At 41.8% G+C, this 18,893-nt stretch overlaps 1 protein-coding gene across 1 annotated transcript in view; it reads left to right on the top strand.

Annotated features, from left to right (window-relative positions):
* The window catches only part of SLC6A19 (solute carrier family 6 member 19), a 100,563-nt gene that overhangs the window by 62,752 nt on the left and 18,918 nt on the right, over positions 1-18,893 (top strand). Inside the window, exons 6-8 of the mRNA XM_089669463.1 lie at positions 1,532-1,644; positions 5,366-5,494; positions 11,965-12,121. Of these exons, the coding sequence (XP_089525589.1) occupies positions 1,532-1,644; positions 5,366-5,494; positions 11,965-12,121 (399 nt within the window). The remainder of the gene's footprint in view (positions 1-1,531; positions 1,645-5,365; positions 5,495-11,964; positions 12,122-18,893) is intronic.

The following is an 18,893-nucleotide window of genomic DNA, read 5'->3' as shown; positions in this document are numbered from 1 at the left end:
CTACGTGCACGTGTGTTGATCTGGAAAAATGTTGACAGAATAAATGAGGAGAGAAATTATTTCCTTCCTTGTTAAATCCCAGGATGAGGAGAGGGAGGTTATCAAAATGTATTACTTAAATACAAAAGAGGAAAGTGAGGTCACCAACCTTGTCTTCAGCTTTAATTAAAAATATTCATATGTTCTGTTTTCATAAAACGAAAGATAGCATGCTTATAATTTATGTTATTAAAAATAAAACTAATGTTTTATTATTTATATGCTGTAAACTGTTGTTCCTTATCCATGCTTTACAATATACACAACTTTTGTTTTACAAATAAGCATTTATTACGTGACAAAGGATTCTCAGAGCATTATATGTTAACTAAAGAGACAGCACAGCAGCATGCTTTGGGGCTTGAATGAAACTTAGCATCACATACTAGCACATTATGAAAGACTTAGCTTAAAGCAAAGCCCTTCTAGTAGAGCTGATAGGGCTTCCATCTTCACCCAGTCTTAGTGGAGCTGATAGGACTTCCATCTTCACCCAGTCTTCCTTCTGAGTTTGCGGGCTCCAGCCGTTTAAATGGCTGGGCCGTAATGACGTCACTCTCATGCCTGCATATGGGAGTCACGACTACGGCACAGCACTCTGTGCTCTGAAGGGACGGCATACTCAGTCCATTCAGTGTGCATGCGCCAGTGACATCACCGACTGCAGAAATAGTGAATATCTTCTAAACGGTGCACATTTAAGAGGTAGTCCTTGTACTTACAGGTAAGCTTTATTATAAAATGACCTGTAGGTAAAAGTCACCAAGTGGTGTTTACACCTACTTTAAGCTATTGAGTAGCAACTGGCTTCTCCCAGCAGAGGGGAAAGGGATAGTTGAAAACACAAGAGGATACTGAAGCTCCACCTGGCAGCCCTCTTACGAAATAAAACCTGTTAAAGTGGTAGTAAATATGGCCGGGACACATGTTCGACAGGTTGGCTTATAATAAAGCTCACCTGTAGGTACACGGAATATCTCCTAAATGTGCACTGTTTAGGAGATATTCACTGTTTTTGCAACCCAACGCATGTAATTTGAAGGGACAGCATACTCATGCTGTCCCTTCAGAGCTCTGTGCTGTACCATGACTCCCATGCTCATGTGCAGGAGCGACGTCAGAAGTCTGCAGCTCAGCCATTCAAATAGCCAGAGCATGCAAACCCAGAAGGAAGACCTGATGAAGATGGAATCCCCGTCAGAGGTGACAATGTACCTCTAGAGGGTTTTGTTTTATGGTAGATATTTCATAATGTGCTAGTATACAATGCATACGAGCACATTATGCCTTTACCTTGCAGGGAGAAAGGGTTTTTCCTTTTTTTACCCAACTTCACTGCTGCTTTATTATGCAATTTCATGTTTACCTGGGTTAAAAAAAAGGAAAACACTTTTAAACATTTCAATTGTAGTAAGCCTGACAACAAAAATGTATGAAAATAAAAAATAATTTAATAATATAGGGTAATATTGTAATCTCATATTTCTCCTAGGTCGAGGAACTGGCAAATCCGGTTACTTGGCTGGATGCTGGTGCACAAGTCTTCTACTCTTTCTCTCTTGCATTTGGTGGTCTTATTTCCTTTTCAAGTTACAATTCTATACAGTAAGTATACCTTTTATACTTATTTTTCTAAAATACTTACCAGAGTGACAGATATATGCCACCAAAATATTTATTTTTAAATATTTATACACTAGCATCAGTCTTTTAATTACCCTCTCTAAATGCCCATTACATCCTACGGAAAACTAGTAGTTGCTAGTGTAAATTACCAGGGACGTGAGTGAAATAGCCTTGATGGACAGTACAATTTTCACTAATATATGGTACAAATATGTGCAGCAATGTTGTAAAATGTTGGGAAAATAAAAGTGGCCAGGAACACATATCCCTTTTCTGCTCTTTTTAGTGAAAAGGGACTACAATAACTTGGATTTTTGACCCTTGGGCTTTGCTAGTGATACGAAATACCAGGGGCACCAATTGGGACTCCAAAGAGGCTAAAGATGTAGTGCTCACAGTACATTGTGGTGAATGGTGGGTGTGTCCACACAGTGTACAGTGGGAGGGGCTTAACAGAACATAGGTAAATAAAACCTGAGCATACATTCTGTATACCCAACACACTTGAGCCACAGTCCCAATACCTAAAAAAAAAAATACACAAAATATGCTTTAATTACTGTGCCATGAGTGAGGGTTTCACAGACCCAAGTAAACCTCAGCACAATCATTTTTAAAAACTATAGCGCTTCCATTACATATGTTTTTCTGTCCACAAAATATAGGTCTAGAGCTTACACTTCATCTGAGGCTTCTTTAAAAAAGCACTTCATTAAACTAGTAGGGGGCTAATTAGCAACATGCAACTGTTGAAACAATGAACACTTCAGTCAGAGGTCAGGAGTATGTAATTACAATATAGCATATAGAGTGCAGGAGTCTGGAATAAATAAAGTACAAAGTGCAGTTACTAGGAGTATGTCAAGTACAGCACAGCGAACAAAGTGCAGCAGCCTTAAGTGTGTGGTTGATACAGTAAAGGGTATCAACCATGCAGCAAAAGGTAAACACTATAGCTATCAATAGTATATAATGTACATTATACCTTACTCCTGACTACTGGAATCAGTTTGCGGTGCTGTGCATACTCCTTACCACTACACTCTGTAGACTGCATAAATGTATGATTATAACTGCTGCATTCTTTACACCGACCTGTATATTACATACTCCTGACTATTAAATCTTGTATACTGTGTTGTATTTTACACACTCCCAACTGCTGCACTCCCAGTAAACAGAGTGGTCATGCTTCTTAACCTATAGCCCAGGGTACAGAGTTCAGGGCTTTTGAATATGCGATGTACACCCCATTGCACAGGGTGAAGAACTCAGGAGCAGGGGCAGACTGACCATTTGGGAACTCGGGCACTGCCCAAGGGCCCGGGGTCAGTAGGGGGCGCCATGAGAAGCCCCTGGTACCTTTTTCGTAGGTTTTTTTGAGTTTGCGCAAGGACACAGGTGCCCCATGATCCCCTATTGCCTGGGGGCCCCATGAGTTGTCAGTCCACCCCTGCTCAGGAATACAGTCCAATGGGCAAGTAGATAACATATGTAAATAGATTTATGTAACATATAACACATCATACAGAGTAGGTCTGTCAGGAGTATGTAATGTACATAGTAAATTACATAATCCTGACCTCTGCAAGCTGAATGCAGTGCCATACATCACGCATTCTTGACCTCTGGACTCTGTGAGCTGTACTGTTCCTTAACCTCAAGCAAAAATCTCTGCATTCTCCACCTTTTTCAAGGCGATCGACAAGGAACAGTGACAGAGGAGAGGTCTGTATGTAAACGATACAGATCTCTCCCCTGTCAGCCCAGTATGCTGCTTTGTATTGCTCTCAATATAAAGCAGCTTGCTAACACAGTAAAGCACACAAAGACAACACTATAAAACAGCACACAGTTAACCCTTTGATTACCCCAGATGTTAACCCCTTCCTGCCCAGTGTCACTAGTGCAGTGTCAGTGCTTTTTATTAGCACTGATCACTTTATTAGTGTCAGTGGGGATGTCAGCTCCCCCCAGTGTATTGCCCGCCGCAGCCCACTATAAATCGCTGATCGCCACCATTACCAGTATAAAAAAAAAAAAATTCCAGTATATATACCGCCAGTTGTAGATGCTATAACTTTCACGTAAACCAATTAATTTCCATAAATTGGGATTTTTTTTTAGCAAAGACGTAGCAGAATACATTTTGGCCTAAATTTATGAGGAAATTTGATATTTAAATTTTTTTTACTGGATATGTTTTATAGCAAAAAGTCAGAAATATTGTTTTTATTTCAAAATTGTTGGTCTTTTTTTGTTTGTAGCGCAAAAAATAAAAAACACACAGGCAATCAAATACCACTGAAAAAAAGGCTCCATTTGTGGGGAAAAAAGGACATAAATTTCATTTGGGTGCAGTGTTGCATGGCCATGCAATTGTCAGTTAAAGTAACACAGCACTGTATCACAAAAATGGCCTGGTCAGGAAAGGGGGTAAATCCTCAGGAGGGCACGTGGTTAAAGTGGTTGTAAAGCTTCATTTTTTTTAAAATTAAAATAACAAACGTTATACACACTGGCTCTGTGCAATGGTTTTGCACAAAGCAACCCTCGATCCTCTTCCTCTTGGGTCCTTCACTGGCGCTTCTGGCCCCACCCCCCTGCTGAGTGTCCACAGAGCAAACTGTGTTCTCTGGGGGCACTCGTGCATGCTCACTCCAAAGCCGGCCCTGTATGTCATACGGCTGCCAACCTCGCCACCTCCCGCAGCATCTTCAACAAGGCAGATGTCTCCTCCCCAGCTATTGGAGTGGAAGAAAAAATTGTCACTCAAACACCCCTGAGTCCAGCATCTCAATGTCAACTTGGAAAAAGTCCTGGCTTTACATCTACTGGAGCACACTCTTTATGCTGTAACAGACTGAGCTTTGAAAGCCCAACAGTAGAAGGAGGAGAAGACTTTCCTGCTTTCTCAGGACCAGCAGGATCCTTTTACAACTTACTCGGTCTCTGTGAGGTTGTGACAGCAGCAGGCAGAGGAGGGGTATGGGGAGGAGAAAGAAGGTTGGGGTGCTGGCAGTTGGGAGAAAAAGGATGTGGGGCAGACTTCCCGGGGTTTGTTTCACCACTACCAAACCCTGGGAGCTGTACATAGGTGGGTGAGATTATTACTTACTAGTACTTACATAGTGTGCAAGCAGATGGAAACGTATGTGGCCATTTTAAATGTTACTCCTTTTTCACACATGCAAAAAGCTAACAAATGTCAAATAGCTCCAAAAACTTTAGAAAAAAAATCCCATTTTTCTTTTCAGTACACCAGCACTTAGTGTACGTGTGGATGCTGATGCAGACATCTCTTAACAAAGCACATTTTGAGTGAATTTGTATGCTGACTGGTGTGCATGTATCCACAAGCATGATGGGCCCATATTATTATTATTATACAGGATTTATATAGCGCCAACAGTTTGCGCAGCGCTTTACAATATAAGGGAGACAGTACAATTACAATACATTTCAGTACAGAAGGAATGTGAGGGCCTGGCTCGTGGAGCTTACAATCTAAAGGTTGTCATTATTATAACTTATCTGAAAGTCTGATCATATTTTGGTAATCATTCATGCAAAATAATTTACAAGGGTTCAGAAGATTTCACTACGTTTGTAGTTAATGTCTACCAAATTGCAATTGCTTTTGTAACAAAGCTACTTCACTAATATGATGCACAGAAATGAATGTATTTCTATTTTACAGCAACAACTGTGAACGGGATGCTGTAATTATTTCTATCATTAATGGTTGCACATCGGTATATTCTGCCACAGTTATTTATGCAATCATTGGATTTCGTGCTACAGCTAGGTTTGATGACTGCTTTGCCAGGTGAGCAATGGAAAGTAATCCTAATGTTCTTTATAAAAAAAAAAAAGGACAAAGGGTTGGAAAATAAAGTCTGGGAGTAAGTAATGGAAAGGCTGGAAAAGTAAAACTGAGCTTGTAGGAGAGTTATTGGGTACATGGTACTAATCTTGCCTGTTTACACATTTAGATTGAAGAACTAAAAAAATGAATTACTATAAAAGGAGACACTGTATATTATTGTTTTATTATTAGGGATGATCTTGGCAAACTTGATTTTACAGTGAAATAAGTGGTTTCATGTTTATCAATTAAATAAAAAAAAATTGGTCTACAAAAAAAAGTACTGTAAAAATGCAAATTGAAGATAAAAATTAAAACAAAACAAAATGTATTCTCATTGCTTTAAAACAACAGCTGTGTGATATTTAAAGCCATTGCTCATCTCCCTCCCTCTTCACTCAGCAAGAAAGCTTTGGTGTACGTTTATCAAGCAGCGGTAATTGACCGCTGCTGAGTTCTCTGGCATACTCAGAGGAGACAGTTCTCCTTTTAGTGCCTGTTTATGAAGCTGTGTAGATCCCTTTTCCTGATGAGGAGAAAAGTGATCTACAAACACTTTGAACTCTGAAAAACGGCTGCTGTTGCTGTAATCTCAGGAGATATAGTGAGATTACAGTAACCAGCGATCAGTAAAACACACAGCCGTCAGTTTATTAAGCAGCAAAACTCTGCTGAGTTGGCGGCTCTCCTCAAAACACACATACAGAATAATAAACTATATATATATATATATATATATATATATATACAGTTATTAATATTATTATACAGGATTTATATAGCACCAACGGTTTGCTCAGCACTTTACATTATAGTGGGAGACAATACAGTAACAATACAGTAACAATACAAGAGTGAATTGAGGGCCCTGCTCCTTGGAGCTTACAATCTAGGAGGGAGGGGTGAGTGGTACAATAGGTAAAACTGTGGGGGATGGAGTACTTGGAAGCGTAGGGGATTCCAGTGTTAGCAGAGGGCGGGATAGGCTTCCCTGAAGAGATAGGTTTTCAATGATCGTCTAAAGGTAGGTAGAGTAGGTGATAGTCTGATAGATTGGGGTAGGGAGTTCCAGAGGATGGGTGACGCCCTGGAGAAGTCTTGGAGACGAGCATAGGAGGAAGAGGAGATGAGGGAGCTAGAGAGTAGGTCTTGCGAGGAGCGGAGTGTACGGTTTGGGTGATATTTAGAGATAAGATCGGATATGTAAATTGGGGCAGTGTTGTGGATGGCTTTGTATGTCATTGTTAGTGTTTTGAATTTTATCCGTTGGGCAACTGGGAACCGGTGGAGGGATTGGCAGAGAGGGGTGGCAGATACAGAGCGGTTAGTGAGGTGGATGAGTCTGGCAGCAGTGTTTATGGTAGACTGAAGGGGGGATAGCCTGCGATGAGGTAGGCCAATGAGGAGGGAGTTACAATAGTCGAAGCGTGATATGACAAGGGAGTGAATAAGTTGATTGGTGGTTTCTGGGGTTAGGAATGGTCGTATCTGGGAGGTGTTGCCAAGGGTGAAGTCTACAAGATTTTTTCAGTGATTGGATCAGGGGCTGGAAGGACAGATGGGAGTCTAGGATTACACCTAGTACCCTGGCATGAGGGGATGGACTTATGATTGTGTTATCAATATTTATGGTGAAGTCAGTGGAGGTGGCACGGGCAGGGGGGAATACTAGGAGCTCAGTTTTGGAAAGGTTGAGTTTGAGGAAGTGGAGTGACATCCAACCCAATATGTCACTTAGTAGGCTAGCAATGCGGGTGGAGACTGAGGGGTGAGGTGAGGGGTAGACAGATTTCATGTCATCAGCATTGAGATGGTAATTGAAGCCATGGGAGTTTATCAAGTGACCAAGGGAGGAGGTGTAGATGGAGAAGAGAAGGGGTCCAAGGACAGAACCTTGAGGGACCCCTACAGAGAGAGGGAGTGAAGAGGAGGTGGCAGCGTTATAGGTAACACTGAAGGAGCGCTGCGATAGATAGGAGGAGAACCAGGAGAGAGTGGAGTCTCTGAGGCCAAGAGAGTGTAGTTTTTTGAGGAGGAGGGGATGGTCAACCATGTCAAAAGCCGCAGATAGGTCGAGTAGTAGGAGTATTGAATAGTGGCCGTTGGTTTTTGCAGTTAGTAGGTCATTAGAGAGTTTTAGTAGGGCAGTTTCAGTGGAGTGTAGAGGGCGAAAGCCAGACTGTAAAGGGTCGAGAAGGTTGTTGTCAGTGAGGTGGGAGCTCAGACGATTGTAGACTAAGCATTCTAGGAGTTTAGCGGTAAATGGCAGCAGGGAGATGGGTCTTAGGTTGTTCAGGTTGGTGGGGTCTAGGGAGGGTTTTTTAAGTATGGGAGTGATGTGCACGTGCTTTAGAGGGGAGGGAAAGGCACCTGTAGAGAGGGAAAGATTGAAGATGTGAGTGAGGGAGCATAGGATGGAGGAGGAGGGTGTTGGAAGGAGTTGTGAGGGGACAGGGTCCAGGGGGCAGGTGGTGAGGTGGGCGTCTGAAAAGACCTTGAGGACCTCTTCGGTGGTAGCGAGGTCGAAGGAGGAGAGTGTTGAGGGAGGTATGGCATGAGGAATGCTAAGTGGGGTGGGTGTCTGTGTAGTGGCGATGATGTGTCAATCTTGTTTTGGAAGTGGTTTGCAATCTCGTGGGCAGTGAGTGAGGCGCTGGGTGGTGGTGGGGGCGGAGAAAGTAGAGAGTTAAAGGTAGAGAAGAGCCGACGAGGACTCGAAGAGAAGGTATTGATGAGAGTGACAAAGTAGGCTTGTTTGGCAGCGTGAAGTTAGGTCCATATATATTTGGACACAGGCACAATTTTATTTATTTTTCAGGTATGGATATGGGCTAAAAGTGCACACTCTCAGGTTTAATTTGAGGGTATGTACGTCCAAATTGGAGGAAGGGTTTAGGAATTACAGCTCTTAAGAGTAGCCATCTTCCCTTTTTCAAGGGACCAAAAGTAATTGGACAATCAAATCATAAGCTGTTTCATGGCCAGGTGTGGGCTACTCCTTTGGTATTTCTTCATCAATTAAGCAGGTAAAAGGTCTGGAGTTGATTCTAAGTGTGGTATTTGTATTTGGAATCTATTGCTGTGAACCTACATCATGCGTTCGAAGGAGCTGTCCATGCAAGTGAAACAGGCCATTCTAAGGCTTCAAAAATTAAACAAATCCATCAGAGAGATAGCAGCGACATTAGGAGTGGCCAAATCAACAGTTTGGTACATTCTGAGGAAAGAAGAACGCACTGGTGAGCTCAGCAACATAAAAAGGCATGGACGTCCATGAAAGACAACAGTGGTGAATGATCGCAGGATCCTTTCTATGGTAAAGAAAAACCCATTCACAACATCCAGACAAGTGAAGGACACTTCCAGGAGGTGAGCATATCATTGTCAGTCTACAATCAAGAGAAGACTTCATGAGAGCAAATACAGAGGGTTCACCACAAGGTGCAAACCATTCAAAAGAAAAAAGTGTGCAGAGGGCTTGGAACAGCTCATGATCCAAAGCACACAACGTCCTCCGTAAAACATGGTGGAGGCAGTGTGATGGCATGGGCATGCAAGGCTTCCAGTGGCACTGGGTCATTGGTGTTTATTGATGATGTGACAGAAGACAGAAGCAGGCAGATGAATTCTGCAGTATTTAGAGATATACTGTCAGCCCAGATTCAGCCAAATGCAGCAAAGTTGCTTGGATGGCGCTTCACTGTACAGATGGACAATGATCCAAAACACACTGCAAAAACAAGCCAGAAGCTTTTGAAGGAAAAGAAGTGAAATATTCTGCAATGGCCAAGTCAATCACCTTATCTCCACCCAATTGAGCATGCATTTCACTTGCTGAAGGCAAAACTAAAGGCAGAAAAACCCACAAACAAAGAACAACTGAAGACCGCTGCAGCTAGAGCCTGGCAAAGCAAAGGAGGAAACCCAGTCTTTGGTAATGTCCATGGATTCCAGACTTCAGGCAGTCATTGCCAGTAAAGGATTCTCAACAAAATATTAAAAATGAACATTTTATTTATGATTATATTCATTTTACCTATTAATTTTGGTCCCTTGAAAAAGGGGGGATGGCTAAGAGCTGTAATTCCTAAACCCTTCCTCTAATTTGGATGTACATACCCTCAAATTAAATCTGAGAGTGTGCACTTTCAGCCCATATCCATTATATAACTACAGCTTGAATACGTTTTGGTAAATACCTAAACAAATCTTCAATTATGCCTGTGTCCAAATATATATGGACCTAACTATATATATATATATATATATATATATATATATATATATACAGTATCTCACAGAAGTGAGTACACCCCACACACGTTCCTGCGTTAAAAATGGTTGTGTGTATAAGTGGGTGATGTAGCGACCGTTGGCCGGAACCGAACAGAATCAGCAAGGAAAATGTCACCAGCACACCGAGGATCACCAATATGGGTCCAAAAGTTTTAATGAACGATCACATAGTTACAGCAGGGCAATGTTTCGGAGTCCCACAGGACCCCTTCATCAGGCCTGTGAGACTCCGAAACTTCGTCGCCTTGCTGTAACTATGTGATCGTTCATTAAAACCTTTGGACCCATATTGGTGATCCTTGGTGTGCTGGTGACATTTTCCCTTGTTATTTCTTCAGTGTTTTCACATGAAAAGATATAATAAAATATTTAATATTTAACATGTCCTGGCTTGTTTCTAGGATGAGAAAACTGTTAGACATCACTCCCAGCATTACAGGATTATAGGAGTGAAAATAAACAGTTTTCATGCCCTAGCAACAAGGTACGATGTGGGGATTGCTAACCAGGAGTTTTACAGCCAGGCTTCTGGGGGGACCCAAATGGTCTACAGGTATGCAAACAAAACTAATAAACATTTTACAAAGTGGTTTAATACCTAATGGGGCCCCTTGACTGCATAGGCAGTTTTCAAGAAAGGTGTCTTGGCTTTAAAATGTCTTTAGGAAGTGCCTACCATTGCATAGTATCAATGTCCTCTTATCCATAGCACTCAACCATGAACCTCTAGCTCCCCATAAACATTTTGCTTTTGTTTTTCATTTTTTGATACCAGAAGTTTTAAGGTTGGCCATGTGATACTTAGGACCCTTTCCTCTTGAATCTTATTTTGATGGTGAGTGGTCCTTGATAATGCAGAGAATGGTGGTGATGTGATGATTTCTGTATCACTCCCTGCATTATAGTGGCATTTAATGCCTTGAATGCCCTTGTTTCACACCCTCATGGTGTCCAAAAGACTGAGTAGATCCAGTGGAAGAAGTTATAACTACAGTGGACAGCACTTGAGAGAAGGTAAGTATTTTACCAAAAGCAGTCCCTCAACAACCCTCCTAAAATTGTCCTTATCTTCTTGGAGAATGAAAGGAAAGGCAAGAGACTATTTCATGGCAACTCACCCACTACATTTTTTCCCTCTGGCTCCAAAGGTACCACATACAATGGTTTGGCCAACTTTCAGTGCCAAAAAAATTGTGAATTAACTTTGCTAGTTAAGTTTTAGTTTTGAATAGAGTAGTAAAGGGTTTAAACCCCTGCCAGTTTATTTTTTGCTTTCTTTATATCATTGTGGAAATTTTCATTCACTTCTAGTCAGAAATGTAATAGGAAGTTAGAAAGTTAGAAGTTATCTCCAAAAAATGATGGGAATTCCTTTCTTAAACAATTGTCCTTGGAAAAGTGAAAAATCCCCCTTCACCTATTGTTCTGGGGACCCCTATTGTTCTGGGGACCACTGATTGCCCAGTCCTCAGTCAGTTCAGAGTGGAGAGCATTGACTGTCAGTGATATCTATCTGCTCTGCCCCTCCAGCTCTCACTGGAGTTGTCCAAGGCCAGCTGTCAATCAGGTAAACGAACAATGAGCCGCAGCTCCAGGTAGGTTTGCCATGGCTATCCTCCACACCTTCCACAGACAACCAAGACATCGTGGGGACAGAGAAAAAGATCAGTCATGCATAAGCTTTGAGATAGCACAACTTTTTTCCTTTGTCCCAACGATGTCTTGGTGCTGTACTTGAGTGTTTTATTGTGCCAGTAAAGGTGGGTGCTTTCCGCAGAGTGCAGCCGTCCAGAGTTTTGGATTCTCCTATGTCAATCAGGCTGTTGGGTGGATCCTGACAATATGGTCGGGATCCTTTCAGGGCCTTCAGTGGCGCTATGACATCAGCTGACAGCAGATTTTAGCCCACTGTTGGCTGATTCTGGGACACAGGAGAGCAATCATAAGTGCACTGTAAGTGGAATAAATTTGCCCAATTGTTTATGATCTATACTTGTATTATGTATTATTGATTATGATCTATACTTGTATATATTTTAGACAAATATAAAATGGTGCATTTTGTTTTCCTTTTTTTAGCATCATCCCAAACATATAGGTGAATATTTATAGGTAATATAAACTTTCCGTTACAGCAACATCTTACAACTATCAAATTCCTTTGATGCGCCAGAAGGGTCTATAACTGTGGACAACTATAATGAAACATTCCATTATTACAATCAAACAAATCCAAACGTGATAGCCTCTCTTAATCTTCCGACATGTGATTTAGACAAAATTTTGTCTGAGGTAAGTTTCCTTCTCATGTAAACCTAAATATGTATTACAAGGTTATATACCTCTGCTAAGTTATATTAAGTGGCCTAAAATTTTGATAAAAATCCATCAGTTCTGTTCTAACAATAACAGTTAGAAGTATAAATGTAATCTAGGGGCATACATAGACAATGAAGATAAAATAATACCATGCACCTGAGTCCTCTAAATAAGATAGTAAATCTGTCGTCAGCTGTGGGATGTTGAAGCTCTTACAAACAAGAGAAGGTAAATTAATGCGGACATGGTGCATCTAAAACAGTGTTTCTCAACCTTTTCTCAGTCAAGGCACCCTTTAAAATTACGAACGGTCCCAAGGCACCCTTTAAAATTACGGACGGTCCCGAGGCACCCTTTAAAGTTACGGACAGCCCCAAGGCACCCTTAAAATTAAGGATGGCCTCAAGGCACCCTTTAACCTCCCTAACGGTATTCCCGAGTGTAGCTCGGGGTAAAATTTCAGTACCAAAAGCGGTAACCCTGAGCTACACTCGGGCTTACCATGCAGCGCTGCATAGGGAGTCCCTGCAGAGCTTACCTTGTCCTTGGCTCCCGCGATGTGTCCCCTGCAGCGTCCCTGGCCATCTCCTCCGGCGGATGCCGGCATCCGCCTCCTGTGTTCCAGTCCCTGTGACGTCGGGACGTACGGGCGGCGGCGGGAAATTTGAAAATTTAAAAAAATGTCATTTTTTTCAAAATGATTTTACATAGTAAAACATTGCTGTTTCAACCCATTTCACATATATTTTGTCCCGAGTGCTTTGTCCTGTCCCCTGTCTGTATTTTGATTGTTCTTTCTGCCTGGAAACTGAGAAACGTCCATGGCGTCCAAAAAGCGTCCCTTTAGGTCAAAAGCGGTTTTAGACCAGCTAGAGAACAGCGATAGTAAATCAGAACCACTTGCAGAATTGAGTGATAATGATTCGTGGAGAAATTCGTCATCAGACACTGAAAACAATTTTGCAACTTTGCTCAGCGATGTGCGAACTTGACGCTATATTTCAAATTTCAGTGTTTTTTGTTTGATTATATTATTGAATTAAATGTATGATTTAGAATCTTGTTCGGACAGATTTCAGTGAGTTATTCCTAAATATTACAGCCTACAATAACAAAACTACATATTTCCATGCAAAATAATGGTACCGCTTTCAGCACCAAAAATATGAAATAATCATACCGCTAGGGAGGTTAAAGTTACGGATGGCCCCAAGGCACCCTTTAAAGTTACGGATGGCCCCAAGGCACCCTTTAAAGTTACGGATGGCCCCAAGGCACCCTTTAAAGTTTCGGATGGCCCCAAGGCACCCTTTAAAGTTACGAACGGCCCCAAGGCACCCTTTAAAGTTACGGACGGCCCCAAGGCACCCTTTAAAGTTACGGACGGCCCCAAGGCACCCTTTAAAGTTACGGATGGCCCCAAGGCACCCTTTAAAGTTACGGACGGCCCCAAGGCACCCTTTAAAGTTATGGATGGCCCTGAGGCACCCCATTCTAAAATCTGAAAAACTATTCTAATTGTTTTATATAACGCAGCAACATCCACACACGTAGAACACCCAACATTAGAGGTGATTTATTCTTCCAAAGCAAATACACTTGTACTGACTAGTATTCTAATGTTTCTCTTCTACCTCAGTTTTTCTCCATCACTCAGCTAATGTGCCAAGGCACCCCTGAAGCCTCAAGGCACCCCAGGGTGCCTGGACACCCTGGTTGAGAAAGGTTGATCTAAAAGCAGGCACAAAATGGCACCTGGGAATAATGATGAAATAAGCAACATATCTATAAACGGTGACTTTTGATTTCAGTTGTTTTTTAACCACCTCAGTAAAATATTGAGGTAGTTATACCAGGATCATGGTTGAAGCTACAATCATGATCTTAGTACCGTTTTTTTTCACCCAGCGATTTTCTTTCATGTAAAAGTAATCTGAATGGCTATACAGCCACTGGACCACTTTTACAGGCGTTGGCCCCCTCCCTGTTGCCACCTCCTTTACTGGGCTCTCAAATTGGGGCGCCAGGTACCAATGAGACCACCTCGGCTGCATTTATTGAGAAGAGTGGCAGGAATGGAAGTTTTCTCCCCTCTTCTGTGACATCAGAAACCCAGATCTCTCCATAAAAGGGCTGCTATCACAAGCGTTGTGATAGCAAAAAAGTTGATAAAAAATTAAAATACAGTGTAAAAAAATAAATTTAAATAAAAGAAATAACTTTTTAAAAGTATCCTTGTCTTCCCTCATGCTCATGCACAACTGCAAATGTGCATGTAAGTGTGGCACGCATATGTAAATGGAGATCGAACCAGACATGTGAAGTATCGCCCAGAACGTCACAGGAAAGGAAATAATTCTAGCAGCAGATCTTCTGTGTAACTCTAATATAGTAACCTGTAAAGGCTTTTAAAGTGTCACCTATGCATAATTTAATGTACCATAGTTTGTTGCCATTCCACGGCCGTACAAAAGTGTGACGTGTTTTATATCTATTTAATCTGCGTAACATCATCTTTTATATTTCACCAAAACTTGGGTATTATATTCATTAAAATTCATTAAAGTGTATTTTTCCCCAAAAATGTGTGTTTGAAAAACAGTTCAAATATCAAATAGCAAATGTTACATTAAAATTTGCAACAATCACCATTTTATTCTTTAGGGCCTCTGCTTAATAAATATATAATGTTTGTGGTTTTGAAGTAGTTTTCTAGCAAAAAAAAATCAGATTTTAACATGTATGAGTGAAATGTCAGAATTGGCTAGGGTATAAGTGGTTAGCTATTCATACCTAAGAATCAATCAAGAAGCGGAATTTAAGTGTTACTAAACCCACAACAGTACAATCAGTCTGTATATGCAGTAAAGCATGCTTGTTATACTCACTGTGGAACCTAAGGGGTTAATCCTCTGCATTGTGTAAAAAGGATGTTTGATCCTGTCTTCTCTGATCCTCCCCTTCTTCCACAGTCCCAATGCATTTGTTGACAGAACAGTGTTTTTGGGGCAAGCTGCACATGCTCAGTTTGTGTGTATTGCTAGAGAGTTTTTTTTTCTTGGGAGAGTGCATGTGATCAGCACAGGGCCAATCAGCACTCTCCAGACAGAGGGTCAAGGGTTATGCATCCTCATAGGACAATCAGGGGGAGAATGAAAACTAAGAAAGTGGAAGCAACTGGGAACAACAGCAATTCAGCCACAAAGTGGTAGGCCATGTAAAATGACAGAGTGGGGTCAGACCTTGCTGAAGCGCCCAGTTCTCAGAAGTCACCAAATGTCTGCAGAATCAATCGCTAAAGACCTCCAAACTTCATGTGGCCTTCAGATTAGCACAACAGTGCATAGAGTGCTTCATGGAATGGGTTTCCATGGCTGAGCAGCTGCATCCAAGCCTTAAATCACCAAGTGCTATGAAAAACATCAGATGCAGTGGTGTAAAGTGTGCTGCCACTGGACTCCCACGCTTCTCTGCCTGGTAATTCAATGGACATGCCTGGGTTTGGCAGTTGCCAGGAGAACAGTACTTGCCTGACAGCATTGTGTAACGTTTAGTGGAGGGGGATTATGGTGTGGAGTTGTTTTTCAGTGGTTGGGCTTGGCCCCTTAGTTCCAGTGAAGGGAACTCTTAAGGCGTCAGCATACCAAGACATTTTGGACAATTTCATGCTCCCAACTTTGTGGGAACAGTTTGGGGATGGCCCCTTCCTGTTCCAACATGACTGCGAGTTTGGGGTGGAGGAACTTGACTGGCCTACACAGAGTCCTGACCTCAACCTGATAGAACATCTTTGGGATGAATTAGAGTGGAGACTGCGAGCCAGGCCTCTTCCCCCGACATCAGTGCCTGACCAGACAAATGCGTTCTGGAAAAATGGCCAAACATTCCAATAGTTACACTCCTAAACCTTGTGGACAGCCTTCCCAGAGTTGAAGCTGTTATAGCTGCAAAGGGCGGGGCCAACTCAACATTGAACCCTACGGACTAAGACTGGGATGCCAGTAAAGTTCATGTGCGTGTCCCAATACCTTTGGCAATATAGTGTATATACAGTATATATATTAAAAAAATAACACAATGAAATAATGTGAATTGTAGATATTATCTCTTTGTACACCATCTTAGAAGAAGTGGAAGATTTATATGGAAAGTACATTTTATCATTGACACCATTTATTTTGTTTAAAACATAACTTTGGAGTGTTAGTTGGGCTATTATTTTATTCTTTTTTTAAGAGAAGTAGTAAATATACTTTTGACTTATAAATGTTAATTTAGCAGCAATTTCTATGGACTTCTTTATTAATTACTGTGATTTAAGTATTGCAAATATTTTTAAAAATGTCAAAAGTTCTATTCTTCAGTAAGAACAACAATTTCCTGATGCTTTCGAAGGTGAGACTTGATAATGTATGGCCCCTAATCTCCTCTTATTTGAACAATTAACATATAAACACCTAAAAAACAAGCCCTTAAAGTGAGCCCTTAGCATTTAATCTTTACCCTTAACCCTAACACATAGCTTTAGACCAGCAATGGGCAAACTACGGCCCAGCGGACCTTTTAATCCGGCCCGCGGAGCTAGGCTCCCGCTAGGCTCCTCTCACAGTCCGCCCTGAAGACCGGTGTAGCCTGAAAATCTGTCTCCTATGAGGATCTGTCCCCCTCGACATATCTGCGCATGTGCCGGAGATCGCCGATCGGCTGCTAATGCCTGAAACTGGCACATGCGCAGATACGTCGAGGGGGACAGATCCTCATAGGAGACAGATTTTCGTGCTACACCGGAGCGGCGCGGGAACACGGCGAGAGGAACGCGCGGAGCAAAGGTAAGTGAATTGACACAGGGGGGACTTGGGGACTTAATATGGGGGATGAATTAATATGGGGAATGAATTACTATAGGGGGGATGAATTACTATAGGGGGGATGAATTACTATATGGGGGATGAATTACTATATGGGGGATTAATTACTATATGGGGGGATGAATTACTATATGGGGGATCAATTACTATGGGGGATGAATTACTATATGGGGGATGAATTACTATGGGGAATGAATTACTATGGGGGATGAATTACTATATGGGGGATGAATTACTATAGGGGGGATGAATTACTATGGGGGATGAATTACTATATGGGGGATGAATTACTATAGGGGGGATGAATTACTATGGGGGATGAATTACTATATGGGGGATGAATTACTATAGGGGGGATGAATTACTATGGGGGATGAATTACTATATGGGGGGATGAATTACTATGGGGGATGAATTACTATATGGGGGATGAATTACTATGGGGGATGAATTACTATATGGGGGATGAATTACTATAGGGGGGATGAATTACTATGGGGGATGAATTACTAGGGGGGATGAATTACTATGGGGAATGAATTACTATATGGGGGATGAATTACTATAGGGGGGATGAATTACTATATGGGGAATTAATTACTATATGGGGGATGAATTACTATAGGGGGGATGAATTACTATATGGGGTATGAATTACTATAGGGGGGATGAATTACTATGGGGGATGAATTACTATATGGGGGGATGAATTACTATGGGGGATGAATTATTATATGGGGGATGAATTACTATGGGGGATGAATTACTATGGGGGATGAATTACTATATGGGGGATGAATTACTATAGGGGGGATGAATTACTATGGGGGATGAATTACTATGGGGAATGAATTACTATATGGGGGATGAATTACTATAGGGGGGATGAATTACTATATGGGGGATGAATTACTATATGGGGGATGAATTACTATGGGGGATGAATTACTATAGGGGGGATGAATTACTATATGGGGGATGAATTACTATATGGGGGATGAATTACTATATGGGGATGAATTACTATGGGGGATGAATTACTATATGGGGGATGAATTACTATGGGGGATGAATTACTATATGGGGGATTAATTACTATGGGGGATGAATTACTATATGGGGGATGAATTACTATGGGGGATGAATTACTATATGGGAGATGAATTACTATATGGGGGATTAATTACTATGCTTACTATGGGGGAATATTACTATACTTACTATGGATGACACATACACATCATTCATCTACTCTTGGTCCGGCCCCCGGGTCCAATATATGAACCAATTGCGGCCCTCAAGTCAAAAAGTTTGCCCACCCCTGCTTTAGACCAATTTAGCGTAAAGCAGTAGTACTAGCACATTATGAAAGACTTATCCTGAAACGAAGCCCTCCAGCGGCGTGCTGTCACCGCTGCAGAGGTTTCCACTTTCACCCGCTCTTCCGTCTGGGTTCACGGGCTGTGGACGCTTGAATGGCTGAGCCACGATGACATCACTCCCAGGGCTCTGAAGGAATGACGGGTATGCTGTTCCTTCAGATGTCACCAGCTGCCAAACAAGTGAATAGCTCCTAAACAGTGCATTTTTAGGAGATATTACTTTAACCCAGGGGCGGACTGACCATTTGGTAACTCGGGCACTGCCCGAGGGCCCAGGGTCAGTAGGGGGCCCCATGAGATGCCCCTGGTACCTTTTTCATAGGCTTTTTTGAGTTTGGGCAAGGACACAGAGGCCCCATGATCCCCTATTGCCTGGGGGCCCCATGAGTTGTCAGTCCGCCCCTGCTTTAACCTACAGGTAAGATTTATTATAAGCTTACCTGGAGGTAAAAATCAAATTCAGGAGTTTACTACCTCTTTAATACCTAAATGTAT

The sequence above is a fragment of the Staurois parvus genome, unplaced genomic scaffold, assembly GCF_062004578.1.
Source record: "Staurois parvus isolate SC_StPar_1 unplaced genomic scaffold, SC_StPar_1.0 ptg000077l, whole genome shotgun sequence".
NCBI classification, from domain to species: Eukaryota; Metazoa; Chordata; class Amphibia; order Anura; family Ranidae; genus Staurois; species Staurois parvus.
This window is presented reverse-complemented; position numbering and strand designations above follow the sequence as displayed.